General features: G+C 52.8%; 4 protein-coding genes across 4 annotated transcripts; 2 read left to right on the top strand and 2 right to left on the bottom strand.

Annotated features, from left to right (window-relative positions):
- Positions 1-6,992: 6,992 nt before the first annotated feature.
- Positions 6,993-7,830, bottom strand: BDZ83DRAFT_747892 (calcineurin subunit B; the record flags this gene model as incomplete). The annotated part of the gene is made up of 5 exons (XM_060513522.1): positions 6,993-7,003; positions 7,084-7,418; positions 7,481-7,554; positions 7,655-7,707; positions 7,779-7,830. 5 exons carry the CDS (start codon positions 7,828-7,830, stop codon positions 6,993-6,995), a joined length of 525 nt encoding a protein of 174 aa, XP_060369926.1.
- A 957-nt stretch (positions 7,831-8,787) lies between these two features.
- Positions 8,788-11,004, top strand: BDZ83DRAFT_785092 (enhancer of polycomb-like-domain-containing protein; the record flags this gene model as incomplete). Its single annotated transcript, XM_060515623.1, has 2 exons — positions 8,788-8,934; positions 9,075-11,004. The coding sequence occupies 2 exons, from the start codon at positions 8,788-8,790 to the stop codon at positions 10,758-10,760; spliced, it is 1,833 nt and encodes a 610-aa protein (XP_060369925.1). The 3' UTR covers positions 10,761-11,004.
- Positions 11,005-12,394: 1,390 nt separating this feature from the next.
- BDZ83DRAFT_603798 (glycoprotease) lies at positions 12,395-13,929 on the top strand. Its single transcript, XM_060507244.1, has one exon. It carries the CDS (start codon positions 12,713-12,715, stop codon positions 13,922-13,924), a length of 1,212 nt encoding a protein of 403 aa, XP_060369924.1. The 5' UTR covers positions 12,395-12,712; the 3' UTR covers positions 13,925-13,929.
- Positions 13,930-14,138: 209 nt separating this feature from the next.
- BDZ83DRAFT_567719 (5'-AMP-activated protein kinase) lies at positions 14,139-15,684 on the bottom strand (the record flags this gene model as incomplete). Its single annotated transcript, XM_060503978.1, has 2 exons — positions 14,139-14,769; positions 14,945-15,684. 2 exons carry the CDS (start codon positions 15,682-15,684, stop codon positions 14,139-14,141), a joined length of 1,371 nt encoding a protein of 456 aa, XP_060369923.1.
- Between the last annotated feature and the right edge of the window lie 964 nt (positions 15,685-16,648).

Below are 16,648 nucleotides of genomic sequence, written 5' to 3'. Positions count from 1 at the left end.
GTTACGCGGATTTTTGGAGTTCTTCAGGGAGGATAACTGCTCTCATCATCATTCTCATGCATTCCAACAGGTGGTTGGGCAGGCATCAGGTATCCATGTCAGCAACCTCAATGGGCTAACCATTTGTGGTTTTCTTCTCTATATTTTCTTCTTCTTCTTTTCCTCTTTTTCTTAACACATCTCTTGATTCTTTCTTTTTCTTCTTTTCTTTGCAGGATATCTCCGCTCTCCTGCCGAAGCCCATGTCCATGTGCTTATAGGCCAAGCTTCGGCTAGGCTGAACCTGCCTAGGTCAACTCGCAGACAGGGAAACGGTGGTACAACCAGCTAAGACGACAGAGAAATCCAAAGACGGGGAAGAGAGATGTGGGTGGCGGATTTTGGGCTTCTCTTTTTTTTCCTTCCCAAGCCCAGGGGGTGGTGTGTTTGTGTATATGTGGTAAGGGGGGGTGTGCGTGGTGTAAAGAAAAAAAAACCTAAGGGGAAGGGAAATCTCACGGAAGGACGGTCATAGATGGGCGTACCAGGAAAGCAACTCGGGAGGAATGACGAACGATGAAATGCGCGGCGCAGATGGCCCACCAGACAACGCTCAAAAAGTGAGGCCGGATACTCGCAAACGAAGGGATGAGAAACAAAAACGAAAAGAAAAAAAAGACCTCGGAATCAAAAAAAAGGAAAAAGGCACTCGAGTTGCGTGTGTGTGAGAGATGGTGGGATGGGGGCGGGGGTGGGGGTTGATGTTGTACGTATGTACGTGTGTATGTCTCTCTCTCTCTCTTGTTTTTTTCCCCTGTTGTAGAAATCATGTATACCTATGGTATTGTAGTAGATCAGGCCTGGATGCTCTCACGAGCTTTGCGTCGTTGCGCAAGAAAAATTTGGGTGGTGGGGTTCATCTCTTGTTTTTGTTCTTGATTCTTCTATTCGTTTCTTCGGGTTCTTCTTTTCTCCCTGTTTGTCAGTTTATTTTGGTTTCTTTAGGAACTTTTTTTTTTTGTTCTTCTTCTGCCCGAAGTAACTTCGGCAGCTGTATGTATGTACGCACGTACCTGTCTGTACCTTGCTACCATCTATTAAAAGAGAGACGGATGATGCATTAACGATGATGCGCGCGATGCGAGGCAAGGCAGCCGCGAAGCCACTAGATGCCGGTCCAAAATGCCGTGCAAGCATGCAAGATACGCCCGGGGTGTGAGATGTGTAAAGAAGTTAGAGAGAGAGAGAGAGAAAAAGAGCAACTATTTAGCGGAGGAACTGTAACCCAGCTTTCTGCCCAGCCAAGCCAGCCGAGCTGTGTCCTTACCATGGTTGTTTGCTTTGGCATAGTATAAACGCCGGCCAGCTCGGCGTTTGATGACTGTTGGACGTCGAACATCTGTGGTTGTTGGAAAAAGCGCTAGCCTCGGCCGGCGCCTCACCGTCGATCTTTCTGCCCTACGCTTATTTGATAAGAACAATAATGGGCAATATGCGGGCAAGGTCCCTTGAACATGGCCTTGTAAGCCTCATGCGGGTGATCAAGCGGCGGGCACACACCATAACGCAGTTTCGGGGAAGAGGGTGGGCGGCGGTCAACCTGACCCACCGCCGCCGCCACGCGAGACATGCGGGCTCGGAGGCCCGGGCAAATGGATTGGAGGAAAGTAGTCCGGGGCAGACGTCGGAGAGGGGGGAGGGATGAAAGAAAGGGAGACGTGGGAGGGGGTGGCACCTGATCGCAACAGTCATTCCTGCCCAATCGGCCTCTCTAGGGCTGGCTGTGATAGGCGGTGTATGCGCCTTACCAACAAGATTGACTGGTCGGCCTGAAGATGACGACTTGTGTTAATCTGCGCCGATCTCCCGCCTTGGAGAAGAAGGCTAGTGACGCAAGATGGAGAGCAGTCTACTGCAAAAGTCCAGACCGCATCGAACCTCTGGTTGGGCCTATCAGCCCAAAGACGAGACCTGCCTCTTCTCCGCAACTTGGGAAGCTTTGTTGGACCCTGGAAAAGTTGGCCGATCTTAGCTTTACACGGAAATCTGTCGGCTCCTCTCTCTGGCCAGCTCCAGCGCCTGTCTGTGTTGCCCTACGGTCAGGCAGCAATCTCGACCTGACATTGATTATGAGGGAGACTGCGGCATCCGGGGGCGTGCGGCTTCTCGTTATTAGGTTGCCACGCTCGGGCATGGTCCTCATGACTTTGTCAGACAACAATTTTCGTCAAAATTGGTGGGCCAGTAAATAAGTCAGCCGCATGTTCCCGGGATTCCGTTTGTGGCCTGTAGATGGGCGCGGGAAGCGACATCTGCAGGACAGCTTTTCTGCAGGGCATCGCAAGTTTTTCTTTCTCATGTCAGCTCAGCCGTTCCCTGCCACCCTACTTACGCGTTGTGAGACTATGGGCGGCATGGGCGTTTGCAACTTGACAAAGCTAATGCAGGTTGATGGCTGAAAGTGTGGCCTCCCACTTTCCGCCTGTTCACACTTGCTCGCAGCTGCAAGACGGGACCAAGCCCCTCCAGCTCGCAACAGAGTGACAAACGGATCGAGGCTTGCGCATTCGAATAGATTCTTGGACGTCGTCCTACAGACCGGACTGCCCCGCAATGCCCGTCAGTCTTGATCGCCAGAAATCTGTAACACGAAGTTATATTCGTACATGCTGGAAAAGCAAGATAATCATTTTTCATTTTGGTAGGACCAACCTTGAAAGCCAGAAATGATTGAATCCCAGCATTGGATGTGTCAAATATGGGTAGGACAGTGCCGCGATATGACAAGTGACCAGGACCTTGCATGAAGCTGGCTGAATGCTTGGGGACGAGGTTTTGGTTCGGTCTTATTTGATGTTTCTAAAGAGTGAGGGATCATGGGGTCCGACTGCTTGGGACCTTCCGTATTAGTGCGCATTGGCGCTTTTATCTATTGGTCGCACATATTGACTTATTCATAGTGACATGTTGAAGCATGAGCAGAAGAAGACACCTGAACATAACTGTGAGCTTAGCAATAACGCAGCCCTTAGCTAGTGTGTTCTAAGGCACGGAACGACCAGACAGAAATAAGCAACGAGATTGCTGCTAGACGAGGCTTGCTTCGAGGAGGAGTGGAACAGGGCGTCGGTATGGCGCTGTCTCTGATCCCCGAGGGACGGGGCACCAAGTTGCAGATCGCGGTACAGTGAGCGGTGGTGGTATGTATTTGTGTTGTTGGCAAGGGTGTATAGATATTGAAACACGGCTGAGTTCCCATCCTTGTTCCTGTGCTGAAGCAAGACTATTTACCAAGGAAAATGGCAATCGGAGCCCGGTGTAGAGCAAATACGTTGTTTCTGCTGGGTGCTGATAAGAAATCGAACTTCGTTTAGACCATAGATGGCAAAAATTTCGGTGATAGTCTACAACCAGCGGACACCTCCGGCCGGAACTAGGCATGGTATATTGAGCGTCTTTTTTTTTCTTCTTCTTCTTTTCGTCTGAGCCTTGGGTGCGCGAGCAAGCCCATCCCTACTTGGTCATAATAGGCGTCTCGCCCCTCGAGCCCAGCACTCTGGATGGCGGGCGGGATCCAAGTAGCGGGAAGAGACGCAGATCTCGGGTATATCCTGTGTCTGACCGTTCAGGCATGATAGAATAGCCGCCGGCTCGGGAGTAAAGGTGCAAAGAAAGGGCAACATTGCCACATCGCTTGACCCAGAGGAGTCTAGCAGCACCAACTGTTAGCAAGCATACCCTCACTCGACTTCTGACCCTCCCCCTTTCCGCCCTAAATTTCCAGTGCCATGGCTGGAATGACTGGGGAGCCAGGGTTGAGACTTGCACATCTTTCCTCAGAACTGATTTGGGAATCTGACCTGTCACTTTCCTGGGCGCCCTGTAGCTCCACAACAGGATGGGCTGGACTTGCTGGAGACAAGGAAAAGAGGTCCCTGGTGGTGGACAGACATGATCTGATCATCCATGTAGGCAATCAGCACGGTGGAGCATTGCTTTTTGTACCTCTACATGCCCCGGCCACTCATTCAATGACCCGGCATGATTTCAGTTAGCCACTCCGTATCTCCGAGTATCCGCTGGAGCGGTTACTGACCCGGCCAAGCCGGTATGGGCCCCGGGTTTGGTGGGTCCATCCCGTCCGGCTTCACTTGGAAGCTCGTGCCTTTCTGATAATCCACAATGTGCGTGTCTCCAGTGGACTTGTCCAGTAAGCCCAGAGAGTGCCATGCTGGACTGGGCGGAGATGTTTGACTCAAAGGCACGCCTTTCTGGCTGCAGGCAACGTTCCTATTCACGGGCGTAGAGAAGCTGCGTCAGGAATCGCATATGGGGTAGCGTCGTACACGATGTAAGAGCAGCCGCTATCTGTGTGGCCCAGAGGATGTGGGATGGTAAAGGAGGTGCGTGACTGCTTAGATAGCCCACGTATAGATCGCCGTAATTCCGAGCACTCAGATTTCCTAGACACGGCAAACTAGCAGGTAAGACACGGTCCTGACGAAAGTTCAACGATAGTTACGTGGAGTATAGTGACACGATGTCGACTCTCAATAAGCCAGTACCTAGCTTAGACTCACTGTCATACGCCCCTCCGAGCGGATGCTACCGCCAACCGTCCCCTCGGTAAACCATATTTCGGCTACACCCAGTTGTAACAAGCTTTTCCGTCTCTAGCAAATCATAATGGCAGGTCTGCCAAATTCAAGTGCTTTCGGCAGGTTTGATATGAGTGTAAGTCGACCTGTTACGAAAGTTGACTCCTGACGAAACGCTTGACCACCTTTTAAGAGAGAGGTCAGTAGTATCAGGATGCCTGACATGAAACGCCGTGAGCGTGATGTTGTCCTGGCGATGTCGATGTTTAGCTAAGTAAGGTACTTTCGATCGGAGTGGTCAATTTCCCAACTGTGCTTTCGTCCTATCCGTGGGCTTTCGTTGTAGGCGACTCGACTATTGATTACATTGGCAGTTGACCTAACATGCTATCTCTCGGCAAATGACCGTGGGCAAACGACCCTCGTAATGAAATGCCGATGTGTTGTCGGAACCCGGGCAAATCAGAGGAAGGCCTCGGTATCTGCTTCAATTGCGCTGCCTACTTCCCATGGTATTATCAGCATGTAGGCATTCTGCAAATGATCATGCTGGCTGGAATACCACTGGCAGACCGAATACTTTGGCCGTCTGATGCAATTTGCCGAGAGCTGATGGCATTGAGATGACAGGTGGTGATTTGAGGTGAAGAACGAAAGGATCCGAGGGCTGCCAACCGAACGGTTGGAGAAGTGCACACCCAAACGCATAGGAAGGTCCGTCGATCTTTTGGGCCTGTAGGAAGGAGCTAGAAAGCTTGCCGATGGAAGGCAGGCGTATCTTCAGATGGCAACGAATGTGCCAGTGACGGACTATCAAGCGCGCCTTCATATCCGTCCATTCATCCCTCAGCAGCGCTCCATTGCGACATGCGTACGATTCGTCTTCGCCATCAATTTGATGTGGCAGCCCTCGAAAATGTTAGTAGCCAGTCGCTGAGGACATTTATATCTACTGAGCATGATCCGAGCTGGAGTGAAAACCATGCACGATGCCTAGGGTACAATCAAGGGTCATAGTAATTTGATGATGGTGCCTGTTACTTTTTTACGCAAGAAGAAAATGGCTTTCACTTTTACTCTGAGAAATGACTTAGCATGTACGTGAAAAGCTCACATCTAAATGAATACCAAAGATATCTCATCATGTCTTTGAACATGGACACTGCCGAATTCTGATCTTGCCAATATGATCGTCTTTGATATGGTCCTCTCAGCCGTTGGATACTCGCTATACTCAGACACAGACCATCAAATACTCGTTTCAGGTTTACATGTAGTTTTGCACATCTTATGGACCAATCCCACTGAGAACTGATCGCTAGACGAGCTGTTATCAAGTCACGGCCCTGTAATGGCACGTTCCGACTTGAGACTGCGATGACACGGCCTAGTATACACGAGCTAGAATCATCTCCCTGAAATTCTTAGCTACTCATTACTTAAGGCAGGGTTTCACTCGGGATCCATCGCTCCTCCAGAGCAATGTTGAATTTCTGACCATGTACATAATTGAAGCTAAAGAACACATCCCGAATATCATGTAGAATAGTGGCCAGTATAGCGACTCTGAGGAACTGTTTATTGTTTCGTTGATTTAAAGTTGGTTAAAGGGGCTTGAAAGTAGTCATCTATTGCGATTATCTCTTTGCGGGAGTGCCTTTAGTGTATACTGGCAACGTATGTCTCTTCGGGTTCATCCTGTGTCCGGGCCTGGGAAACAGTTGCTCGCTGTTTGTAAAATATCAGTGTCTCCGATTCAATAGGAGGGGGCTACGTCCAAGGTTTCCCTCAACTTCCCGTCAGTCCTGCCACCGGCTAGCGTTACAGTACGAAAACCAACCCAGTTGGCCCCAACGAAATGACCAATTGAAAAAAGGAATCTAGTCATGGCAGCCTTGAACTGAATGTGATCTAGTTCTGCGCATATATGTGAGAGGCTCAAGAATCGTGCGAGGAATATACAGTGAAAGGGGCTGATACGCCTACACCAGTCCGACAAAAGACGAAAGACAGAACTTCGCGTACCAAGTTTGTTGCCGCAGAAGCAGCAGTAGTGTTTCGAGCCACCTAGCTAGCTGCAATGTGATCACAGACGCCAAGTTTGCTTGAAAACTCGATGCATGCATGCACATTATCGTCTTCGGCATCAAATCAGGCCTCTTTGCCTATTCACAAGCGTCATCGAACAAGCATCATCGAAACATGGAGGTCACTGGCTGTCATCACGTTACAACAGACTAGCATAGTTAGACGCAACAGACAAAGAAACGCTGTTTTAAACCCGGATATTGCAATCCAGGCACATTTGACGACTGTGATGTCGCTCCGGGGGATAGTTTATCTCTACCTCGAATAATGATTGTTGCAATTCATGTCTCATGATCCTGATGTGCTCGCCCACCGCCGTGTTCAACTCTAAAACGTGTCTAGAAACGGATGTTAGCTTCTCCGCTGGTCATGACAAGTTGAAGCCAGACAAGGCACGCAAACGGGATGGGATACTCACCCAAAGTCATGCTCATGCTGACGTCCGTGTTCTCCACCATCTTGGTGAACTCCTCGAAGCTGATCTTGCCGTCCTTATCCAAGTCGGCCTCCATGATGGTCTTGTCGACGATCTGCTGCAACTGCTGGTCCTTAAGGTTGCTTCCAACCATCATCTTGAGCACAATGAAGAGCTCGCCATTGCTGATGTAACCGTCGCGATCGATATCGTACACCTTGAAGGCGAAGCGCAGCTTTTGCTCCTTGTTGCCCTTGCTGGAAAAGGCGCTAAGGCCTGATACGAATTCCTGGAAGTCGACGTCTCCACCACCATCTTCGTCAAAGATCGCAATCATTCTGTGTGAGATTGCTTTAGTAACGTGATTCGCAGCGTATTGCATCGGGAGGACTTTGGCTACCTCGTGGCTAGTGGGTTGGAGGAAATCTGGGGCAGGCTGAGGAACTCATCGCGCTCGATTGTGCCGGAATTGTCCTGCATGAAAGAAGGGTCAGCAACATTTTCTTCTGGTGGCAAACGGGTCGCCGTTGAGCGCAATGGGGGAGGGAACAAGTAGGTCATAGGGAATGCATACCTTATCCAGCTTCATAAAACGTTTCCTCAGACGGTCAACTTCCTCTCTGTCGACTGCATACCGGTCAGCTCCAGCACAGCGAAGTCTGTGCGACAAAGAAGTCGACTGCGGGGGAGGGGCTCACAGTTGGACCCCTGGACGATGTTGTCCAACACCGTACTGGTAGTATTGCCCATGATGGAGAAACTCGAAATCGGACTCGACTAAAAGCTGTATGGGTGCACGGTGTAGTTGGCAGGAAATATTCCAGGGTCGTCGCAGTTGGGTGGGCTTGTGTCGAGCTCGACTTCGCTAGTTCGCCGTGGGGTTCGCCTTGAATAGGGAGGTTGACAGGAGCAAGGCCAAGGTGCAGCGCGGCAGGTAGTCGAAGTAAAGTCAGGCGGCGGCCAGGCGGCGACCAGGCGCCGGATTGGATTCGGGCACCTGTACCGGAGCCCACCGCAGCCTGCTTGCGCACGGGCCAGTTCTAGATCTCATTGTCTGACGTACGACCTGAACGGGCTTGCGAAGTGTCAGATGTATTACCACCACATTTGAGTTTCGGGAGGATGGAACGAAATGAATGAGTTGAGATTCGATGCATAGTCTATCGATTCAAACATCAGATCTGGGCGGTGACGAACCAGAGACAGGACTACCTCATGTCACTTAGACACCTCTACTGGGACCTCGCACCGCTCTCGCTACTTCCTGATGTTGACAGATTAGGAAAGGCACGTGACTAGCAGCTTCCCCTTTTTCCAGGTGCTCCTTGGGCAGGTGCCAGTCACTTCCATGGGACGTGTCGGCCAGTCTTTGCTTTCCAACTCCGATCCATCTCTTTTGGCCCGAGCGTCCTGAAGTACCTATACAGCACATCTACTATTGCACGGTACCTTGAACGCCCAAATCCAACCCGAAAGGTCCTACCTTACTGCGTAGAAGCGCAACAGGAAAATTCTTCTTCACGCCAAACGCCAAATCAACGTCGCCTCATAGCCAGCAACAGATCGACCATCAATCCAAAGCCAACAACCACGATTTTTATCCGTCAAAACTTCAAAAATCAACGTCGCATGACCCCTTGTATGACTTGATCGACTTTTTTCGCGGATTTTCCGCTGGCTTTCGGCCTTCGACCCCCACCCGCCACCATGTCGACCAGGAAAGTCAGAGTCAAGAAGTTGAGCGTCAAGACGCTTCTTCCTGTGCTCAGAGAGACCGATATCGACGCTGCTGATTACGAATCTTTGACTACCGAGACTCAAATCGCGACCGGTGTCGAAGCCGCCGAAGAAACAGTGAGTCACATCTTCGCCCATATCGCAGCCAGATATCACGTGACCCACCATGTGATATGCCTTGGCACCCCCGGCTTATCCACTTCTCACTTATAGCTCGCCAGAGCAACAACAGCCACATACTGACCGCAAATCAATAGGAATACCATCTCCAGTCAATTCTTAAAGAGGCAGGCACCAGCAATGACCAAGAAATTCCAGTCCCGCCTCCTCAGGAGAGTCAGATCAACTATGATCAACTCTACCCCAGTAACTTTCAGCAACCTACCTCTTTCATTCGCTTCTCGCAGACTGTCGAAGAATGCATTGGCGTTTCGTATGACATGACAACTGAGGACGATGAGTTCTTAAAGCAGTACAATGCCACCAAGAAGACAGTCGCCTCCCAACTGTCAGAAGATGACTTTGAACGCATTATGGAAGTGTTCGAAGACACAGCTTCTGAACAGACTCCATTCGCTTCCATAGACAACACAGTGGTTGGCTATGATCTGATGGTGCCCTCTCTTGCCTCGCTGGGTGGCAACAAGCTCATGGCGCACTCCAAGCACGTCTTTGAGCACTGGAAAACGCGCCGACAGACGCTCGGCAACAAACCTATTCACCCAAGCGTCAAGTTCGAGACACATCAGGAAAGTGACGAGGCCGACCCATATGTGTGTTTCCGACGTCGCGAGGCCAGACAGACGCGAAAGACACGGCAACGAGACGTTCAGAGCGCCGAGAAACTCAAGCGACTTCGCAGAGAACTTGAAGATGGTCGGCAGCTCATCATTCAGTCTTATGAGCGCGAGATGCTCAAACGTGAATTACTTACCTTTGACCGGGCTATATTCGAGCAGCGGGCCAAACTTAAGGAGATGAAGGTCAAGCTCGGCATTAAAACCGAGGACGACGACCTCATCAACCACAAGGTATGTCTAACACCATCGTCTGGAAATTCAAAGACATGTGTTGACCGGGCACAGCCTCCCAAGAAGAAGCCCGTGGAGGCGCCTGCTCTCCAGAAGCCACCTGGCAACCACCTTCGCATTGCCGTGCGGCCGGATGGTCGATCCATGGAGGCAGACTTGTTGCAGCTGGCAGATAAGCTTGCCGAAAAGGAGAATGAGTTGCGCGCAGATGTTGAGAGCAAGGTCCACAACCACCGAAAGTGGAACCAGAACCATGTGGACCTCACGCGAGACCCCCTGTCCCCGGTCAAGGAACAACGCATGGAGGCCAGCTTCCGTCCTGCCAAGACCCAGTATCTGATGACGCCTCCCGCATCCACATCCTCCGAGTCAGATGCCATGGACGTTGATGAAGAACCCGAAGCTGTGGCTGATAGAAGCGACATGTCGGTCTTCCAGTTCACAGCAGGCGGTGGCAAGGAGAAGCCTTCCAGTAGCCAAGCAGCCTTCCGCCGACGCATTGGCCGTTTGGGTCGGCTGTGGATTGACCGCCGGGGAATGAGTGGAATGACTACCCCGCCGAGGGTGGAAGGCGAAGAGTATACTGATCGGTGGAAGTATGACCAAGACGATGAGGACGAGCCGCAGGTGTACGAGGTGGACCCATATGACACGCGAGCTTTGAAGTTCCGCGCGACGATCCCCTTGTCGCAATATGTGTACCAGCGCCGGCAACTTCCGCATGAGGGCATGGTCAACGGCCAAGCAACTCCGCAGGTAGCGGGAGCGGCTGGCAGGCCTGCACTGCCGCAGCCTCCGACACCGCAGCAGCAGCAGCAGCAGGCTCAACCACAGCCGCAAGCAACGCCGCAGCAACCGCGGCAGCCCCCTCAGGCTTCTCCGCCAGCGCAACCTGCTGCTACCCCCTCATGAGAAAAGGTCTGGCCTTCGAGGCGCGATCTCTACTCCTCATCCTCGGATGACGTGTGTTGTATACCCCCAATGGTGTTTTGGTTGTCTTCCGGTTTTGTACAAAGGGCCTGGTGGCTGGCAGGCGGGCAGGCAGGGCGGTCGGTTAGGCGTGGCGTTTTGGGTTGAGATGGCTCTCATGTAAAGTAAATGAATGTAAAAGAAGAGGAGTTGGAGACCGGTGGTCGTGGTCTACCAAGACGAAGGCCTCGGCCGGGGGATAGATGATTCCCCAAAGACAATAAAGAAAGATGAATAATGTACTTCAAGCCTTCCTTCTATCGGTGACTCGATCGCCTGTTGGTTGCTCTTCGTGTGGAAGCGGAGGGGATTGTTTTCGTTGGCCATGGGCGCGATCGGCCGGATCTTAGCGGAGATGACGATTGAGGTCAGCTTCCGGCGGCTGGCGGCGTCTGACTCTGTCCGAGGACTGGATGCGCATTGCCTTACTTTATGACAGCGAGGAATAGTCAAAATAGGGGACCGGTAGCTTCATTGAATATTGTGTGCCTCAACTTGTGGTGTGTCGGGTGGGAGGAGGAGGAGGTAGTGGTGGTCTGTAAGGTGACTCGGAGAGAGCTTGCGACGAGCGGGTGGTCAGGCGCGGCATTATGTCTGGGGGGTGAACCTGGCTGACCAAAACCACGAATTAGCAAGTTGGTGAGTTTGAACAGCTTCTGTATCGTTGCTCGACAAGGTGAGAACAAACCTGCAATAGCCCTCACGGCTTGTTCAAAGAGAAAAAGACGGGTGGAGTTGTGGGTTAGGAAGGTAGTCGTGAAGTAGGTCAGCAGGTCGACCTTTGTCTTGGGAGAAAGAGAGAGTCTCTCCAACGTCTCCCGATTCGGCTGATCTGTGCCCGCAGATCCCTCGGCCGATCACGAGACAGGACAAGAACGGGGGACCCTGAAAAGGGCTTGGAAGAGATATTCAAGAGACAAAAAGAGGGGGAATGAGGGAAAATTGAGGATATCTGTAGCAACGGCCGCGGAAAGAGGGGTGAGAGAGAAATATCCTGGAGCAGAAGAAGAGAGAAAGAATTGTGTAGTGAGAATGGGAAGGGGGAGTCCACTTTCTCGTCGAGGCTTGCACGGTGGTGGGTGTGGGGATAAATGTGTGTGCCTTTTGGGAAGCCTCAGAAAGGTACCCTTTGACCGGGGGTTTGTGAGCGATTAAAACGGTGCGCCAACGGGGTCAATGGGAAAATAATTGGCTCTGAGTATGCCTATATCGCGGACTAGAGAACAGAGGCATCGTATATTTTGTCAGTAAGGTTCAATCTCGTAGGGAAAAGGACACAGAGACTGAAGAAAAAAGGAAGGAGACCGAGCAGACGTCCTGGGGTTGAGGTGAGGCGGGTGGCATTTGCCGGGAGGTTACACCTAGGCAGGAAGGCTGGTAGGCTAAGGTAGCGGAGGGGGGGATGGGCGGCTCACCCGTGGACATTTGCGCAAAAGGCAGAAAAGGGTCCGGTGCGGTACGGCGTTGTGTGTCAAGAACCGTTGTAGCAAGTTTCCGGAGGGATCACCTGCCTTACGCAGTACCTTAGGTATGCTGCGCAGCCGCGCTTCTGCTTCTGCTCTTGGGGCCCGTGGGCAGGGGACCAGAATCGGGGCCCCATAATTACCCATCCACAGTTCTCTCGCTGGAAAACCGACATGGACATCCCACCAACGAACGGGATTACCCCTCCTACGTCAACTTCTATTTTTCCATTGGCTCATACCTAAATTTTTTTCCCCCCGCGACAGACAGCAGATAGTCGCCATACTCCCTTTGCTTATATGAATTTTCCATACTTGTGGCGTAATAAGGAAATGAATTCGAGCTTACCAAACTGAAATCAGCTTCTGATATTTTCAAGTACCAAAAGATTCGTGGTGAAGGGGGGTTCGTATTTGGCAAAGTCCAGCCCCATGAGTGACACCGCAGCCCGTCAACCAAAGAGGCCCCGCGATCTAAACCTCGACATCGACACCCCACCAACACCTCAATACCACTACCAACAGCAACAACAACCACCACCACCACCCGCAGCCATGACCGCAGAATCCCCCTCCAAGCTCACGACAGCAAATATGACCAAGAAGCGCGGCCTCATCGCCCTCGGCTGCGAAGGCTCCGCCAACAAGCTCGGCATCGGCGTGATGCTCCACAACGGTACAGAGTCCACCATCCTCTCCAACATCCGCCACACCTTCGTCTCCCCGCCCGGCACCGGCTTCCTCCCCAAAGACACAGCCAAGCACCACCGCTCCTTCTTCGTCCAGATCGCCCGCCGCGCCCTCCGCGAGGCCGGCGTCGCCGTCGCCGACGTAGACTGCGTCTGCTTCACAAAGGGCCCCGGCATGGGCGCGCCCTTGACCAGCGTCGCCGTCGCCGCCCGCACCTTGGCCTTACTGTGGGACAAGCCCCTCGTCGGCGTCAACCACTGCGTCGGCCACATCGAGATGGGCCGCACCATCACCGGCGCACAGAACCCCGTCGTGCTGTACGTCAGCGGCGGCAACAGCCAGGTCATTGCCTACGCCGAGCAGCGGTACCGCATATTTGGCGAGACGCTCGACATCGCCGTCGGCAACTGCCTCGATCGCTTTGCGCGCACGCTCGAGATCAGCAACGACCCGGCGCCGGGATACAATATCGAGCAGCTGGCCAAGAAGGGGACGCGGTTACTGGAGCTGCCGTACGCCGTCAAGGGCATGGATTGCTCCTTCTCGGGCATCCTTGCCTATGCGGATATTCTCGCAGGCCAGATGAAGGCGGCGCAGGCCAAGGGGGAGGAGACGTTCACACCGGCTGATTTGTGCTTTTCGCTGCAGGAGACAGTGTTTGCCATGTTGGTCGAGATCACGGAGCGGGCCATGGCACACGTTGGCAGCAATCAGGTATTGATCGTGGGAGGTGTCGGCTGTAACGAGAGACTACAAGAGATGATGGGCGGAATGGCTGCGGAGAGAGGCGGTAGTGTCTATGCGACCGACGAGCGCTTCTGCATCGACAACGGCATCATGATTGCCCATGCCGGTCTATTGGCCTACGAGACCGGCTTCAGGACGTCCCTCGAGGACAGTTCATGCACACAAAGATTTAGAACAGACGAGGTATTCGTCAAATGGAGAGACTAATGCCATTGGCCAATGCGGCATAAGCTGGCTGTTATTGATTTCTTTTGTTCATTCAGTTCGCCTCTTTCCACAAGGCAATCACTCTAAGCTCGGTGACGATTATCCACTTAGGACAGGCACGCTACTCAATGGCGGAATTCCTCGGTATGATCCCCAGGCTTCCAATCACTCGTCTGTTGTGGTGGGCTTGTAAATGATCGTCGTGACATACTGGTCAACTTATTAGTCGGGACCAAGTTGAGTACCGCAGCAGATGACGTACCTTGTTCTTGTAACGCGTGGTTGCAGACACAGCTAGAATGTTGTTCTTAATACTGCTGGTGGCAAGATGGTTGAGAACGGTATGGTTGGGCATGTTGAGCACACTGTTGTCGTCCTTCATAAGAACTGCGGCGTTCAAGATGGGCTTACCCAAGAAGCCTGGCAAGCTCGGAGGTGTCGGCAACTTTTCAATAGCTGTAACCGCATACTGGTAAGCTGGCGAGTCTTCGGGCTGGTCAAAATCCACCAAGTACTTGGGTATCTGGTGGAAGTATTGACTGGGCGAGGGCACTTCTTTGCCCCTAGGCGCCTTGGGCTGCTCATCAGTTTGCGATGCCGAGGTCTTGGGGCCGCCCTTGTCAATGGTAGCTGCTGTGGCCACGCCGTCCTTTCCAGGCTCAACGGGTGCTGTTGCCGGGATGTCATCTGCGCTCACTTCGATGAAGTTGACCAGGTTGTTTCCGAAATCCACAGTGGTTGGCAGGTCGGGTGAGGTCTGCATGATTCCGTCCACCAAGAACCTAACATGGTGTGTTCCCGGAAGAATGTGGATCGTGGCTGCAAACACGCCAGGCTGGCCATCGCTATTGAAGACGCATTATCAGCTTAGTATTCGTGGGAGCATCGGCTTGTGATATGGCACGTAGGGCTTGATGTAAATAAGGCAGCCAAGGGGTCAGAATTCTAGACCACTGGAGAGTCACAAGTGTAACGCTGACAGCCGAGACTCAAGCCCACATACACAGGACTGAAACTTACACAGGATGTAATCTATGTTTGCGGTTCCATTGGAAGATAGTTCCTGTGACATAGACCTTGCCTCCTCCCTTGCGCCATTCGAGACGAGTAGGAACCGTTGGCCGCGTCTTATCGACAATCAACTCTTCGCCATCTTCCTCTTCGACTGTATTTGTGCTCAAGGCCGAGGACTTCCTAGTCATACCATCCTCGAGGGTTTCCACTTCGGCCACACCAGCGTCGTTGGCGTCGGTCGGGGCGATGATGGGCGAGCCCGGAGTGTGAATTTCCTCCTCGATGGGAAGTGGCATACGCGGAGGACGTGTCAGGTAAGACATGTCGTTGACGCTGCTGTTCCCAACCAGCGGTGGTTCGACCATGTGGGCAGAGTAATGCGATCTGAGGGAGGAGGATTCTGTCGCGGCGGCAGCAGCAGGGACGTCTACGGGCTTGCTAGGCGCATCGCGGACGACGTTCTTCGATTCTGGGGGCTTCGGGGGCGGGGCGGAGTTACTCGAGTTTGACGAGGGAGAGCCGGTGGTGAAGTTGGAGATCGGGATGGCCTGGAGAGGCCTGGGACCCTTTGTGGCCGTGGAACCTTGTGCCTGGGTAAGGGAAGGCTCAGGCGGGGCAGCAACTCGCTCGGCAGACCGGGGCGGGATGATGTGTTTGGACTCCCTCTTGTGGTGGTGGTGCTTGGGAGAGTCCTGTGATGAGACAGGCGTGGCCGGCTTGGACGAGGACGAGGGGTTGTTTCCCATTTTGTGTCGTTTCTTCTTTCAGATCCGCTCGTAGGGTAGGTAAGGTGGGACACGACAGCGTGGTCTCGCTGCGTTCTGGGGGTAGGTGGGCAGGCAGTCCGCAGTCCGCAGTCCTGGAGCCTGGCCAGACCAACCCAAGGTAAGTCCTAGATCTCTTTTTTTTTTTCAGGGTAAGCGGCGAGGTCGGGCGGACACACGGCAGGCGATGCGGGTTGCGGGATAGGTTACGGCAGCGATGCAGTGAAGCGCGAGGGCAGCGCTGCCCAGAAGAGCGCAATGCAGCGATTCGGCGGGCAGTCAGAATCGGGGGGTCGTCGGGACCCAATGTTTCCACGTCGGGCCAAGGTATCCGTAGTTGCTGCGACTGGTGTTTGTGCGATCCAGGTTAGGTTAGGCGTGGATTGCACGACGATACTTATGTAGCAAAGACGCGGGGTTGCGACTTAATTATCGCATTCTCGAAAGATTGAGTCAAGGCGAGTCGATGGCGACGATGGCGGGGGTCGAGGGTTGCTGTGCTCTGCAAAAAGAATGAAGTGGAGATTCGCTGGTGATGGGGCGAGAAGGTGCAGAGTGAACACGGCAGGTTCGTTGCTTCGAAGATTGGATGAGAGGTTGAGTTAGGTAGTTCAATACCAGGCGAAGTTGAAAGAGTGTGGAGGGGTGGTGGTGGTGTGTTCCCACTTGGATTTGGGGGGTTCAAATGTAGCCGAAGCCAGATAAGCTCTACCTGATTGGTACTCCATACCGCATATTGCGGACCATGGGGAACCAAGTACCGGCGGGCCTCCGCTTAGCCCATCATTGTGCAACTCGCAGACAGACCTGACCTGTCACCCTACCGGCCGGCCTTATCGTCATCTCTACAGTAGCTGGATTTCAGGATACCTGTCAAATGGCCTCGAGCGTCCAGTGACGTTCAGTTTTTTTCGTTTTGCATTCGGTTGTTCATTGTAAAGTCAGC

Source organism: Colletotrichum acutatum (genome assembly GCF_030867785.1).
Source record: "Colletotrichum acutatum strain CBS 112980 chromosome Unknown BDZ83scaffold_9, whole genome shotgun sequence".
Lineage (NCBI taxonomy): Eukaryota > Fungi > Ascomycota > Sordariomycetes > Glomerellales > Glomerellaceae > Colletotrichum > Colletotrichum acutatum.
The sequence above is the reverse complement of the archived record's forward strand: the minus strand, read 5'-3'. Positions and strand labels throughout refer to the sequence as shown.

Coding starts and splice junctions, on each gene's coding strand:
- BDZ83DRAFT_603798 (XM_060507244.1), top strand. CDS start 12,713: ATGAGTGACACCGCAGCCCGTCAACCAAAGAGGCCCCGCGATCTAAAC.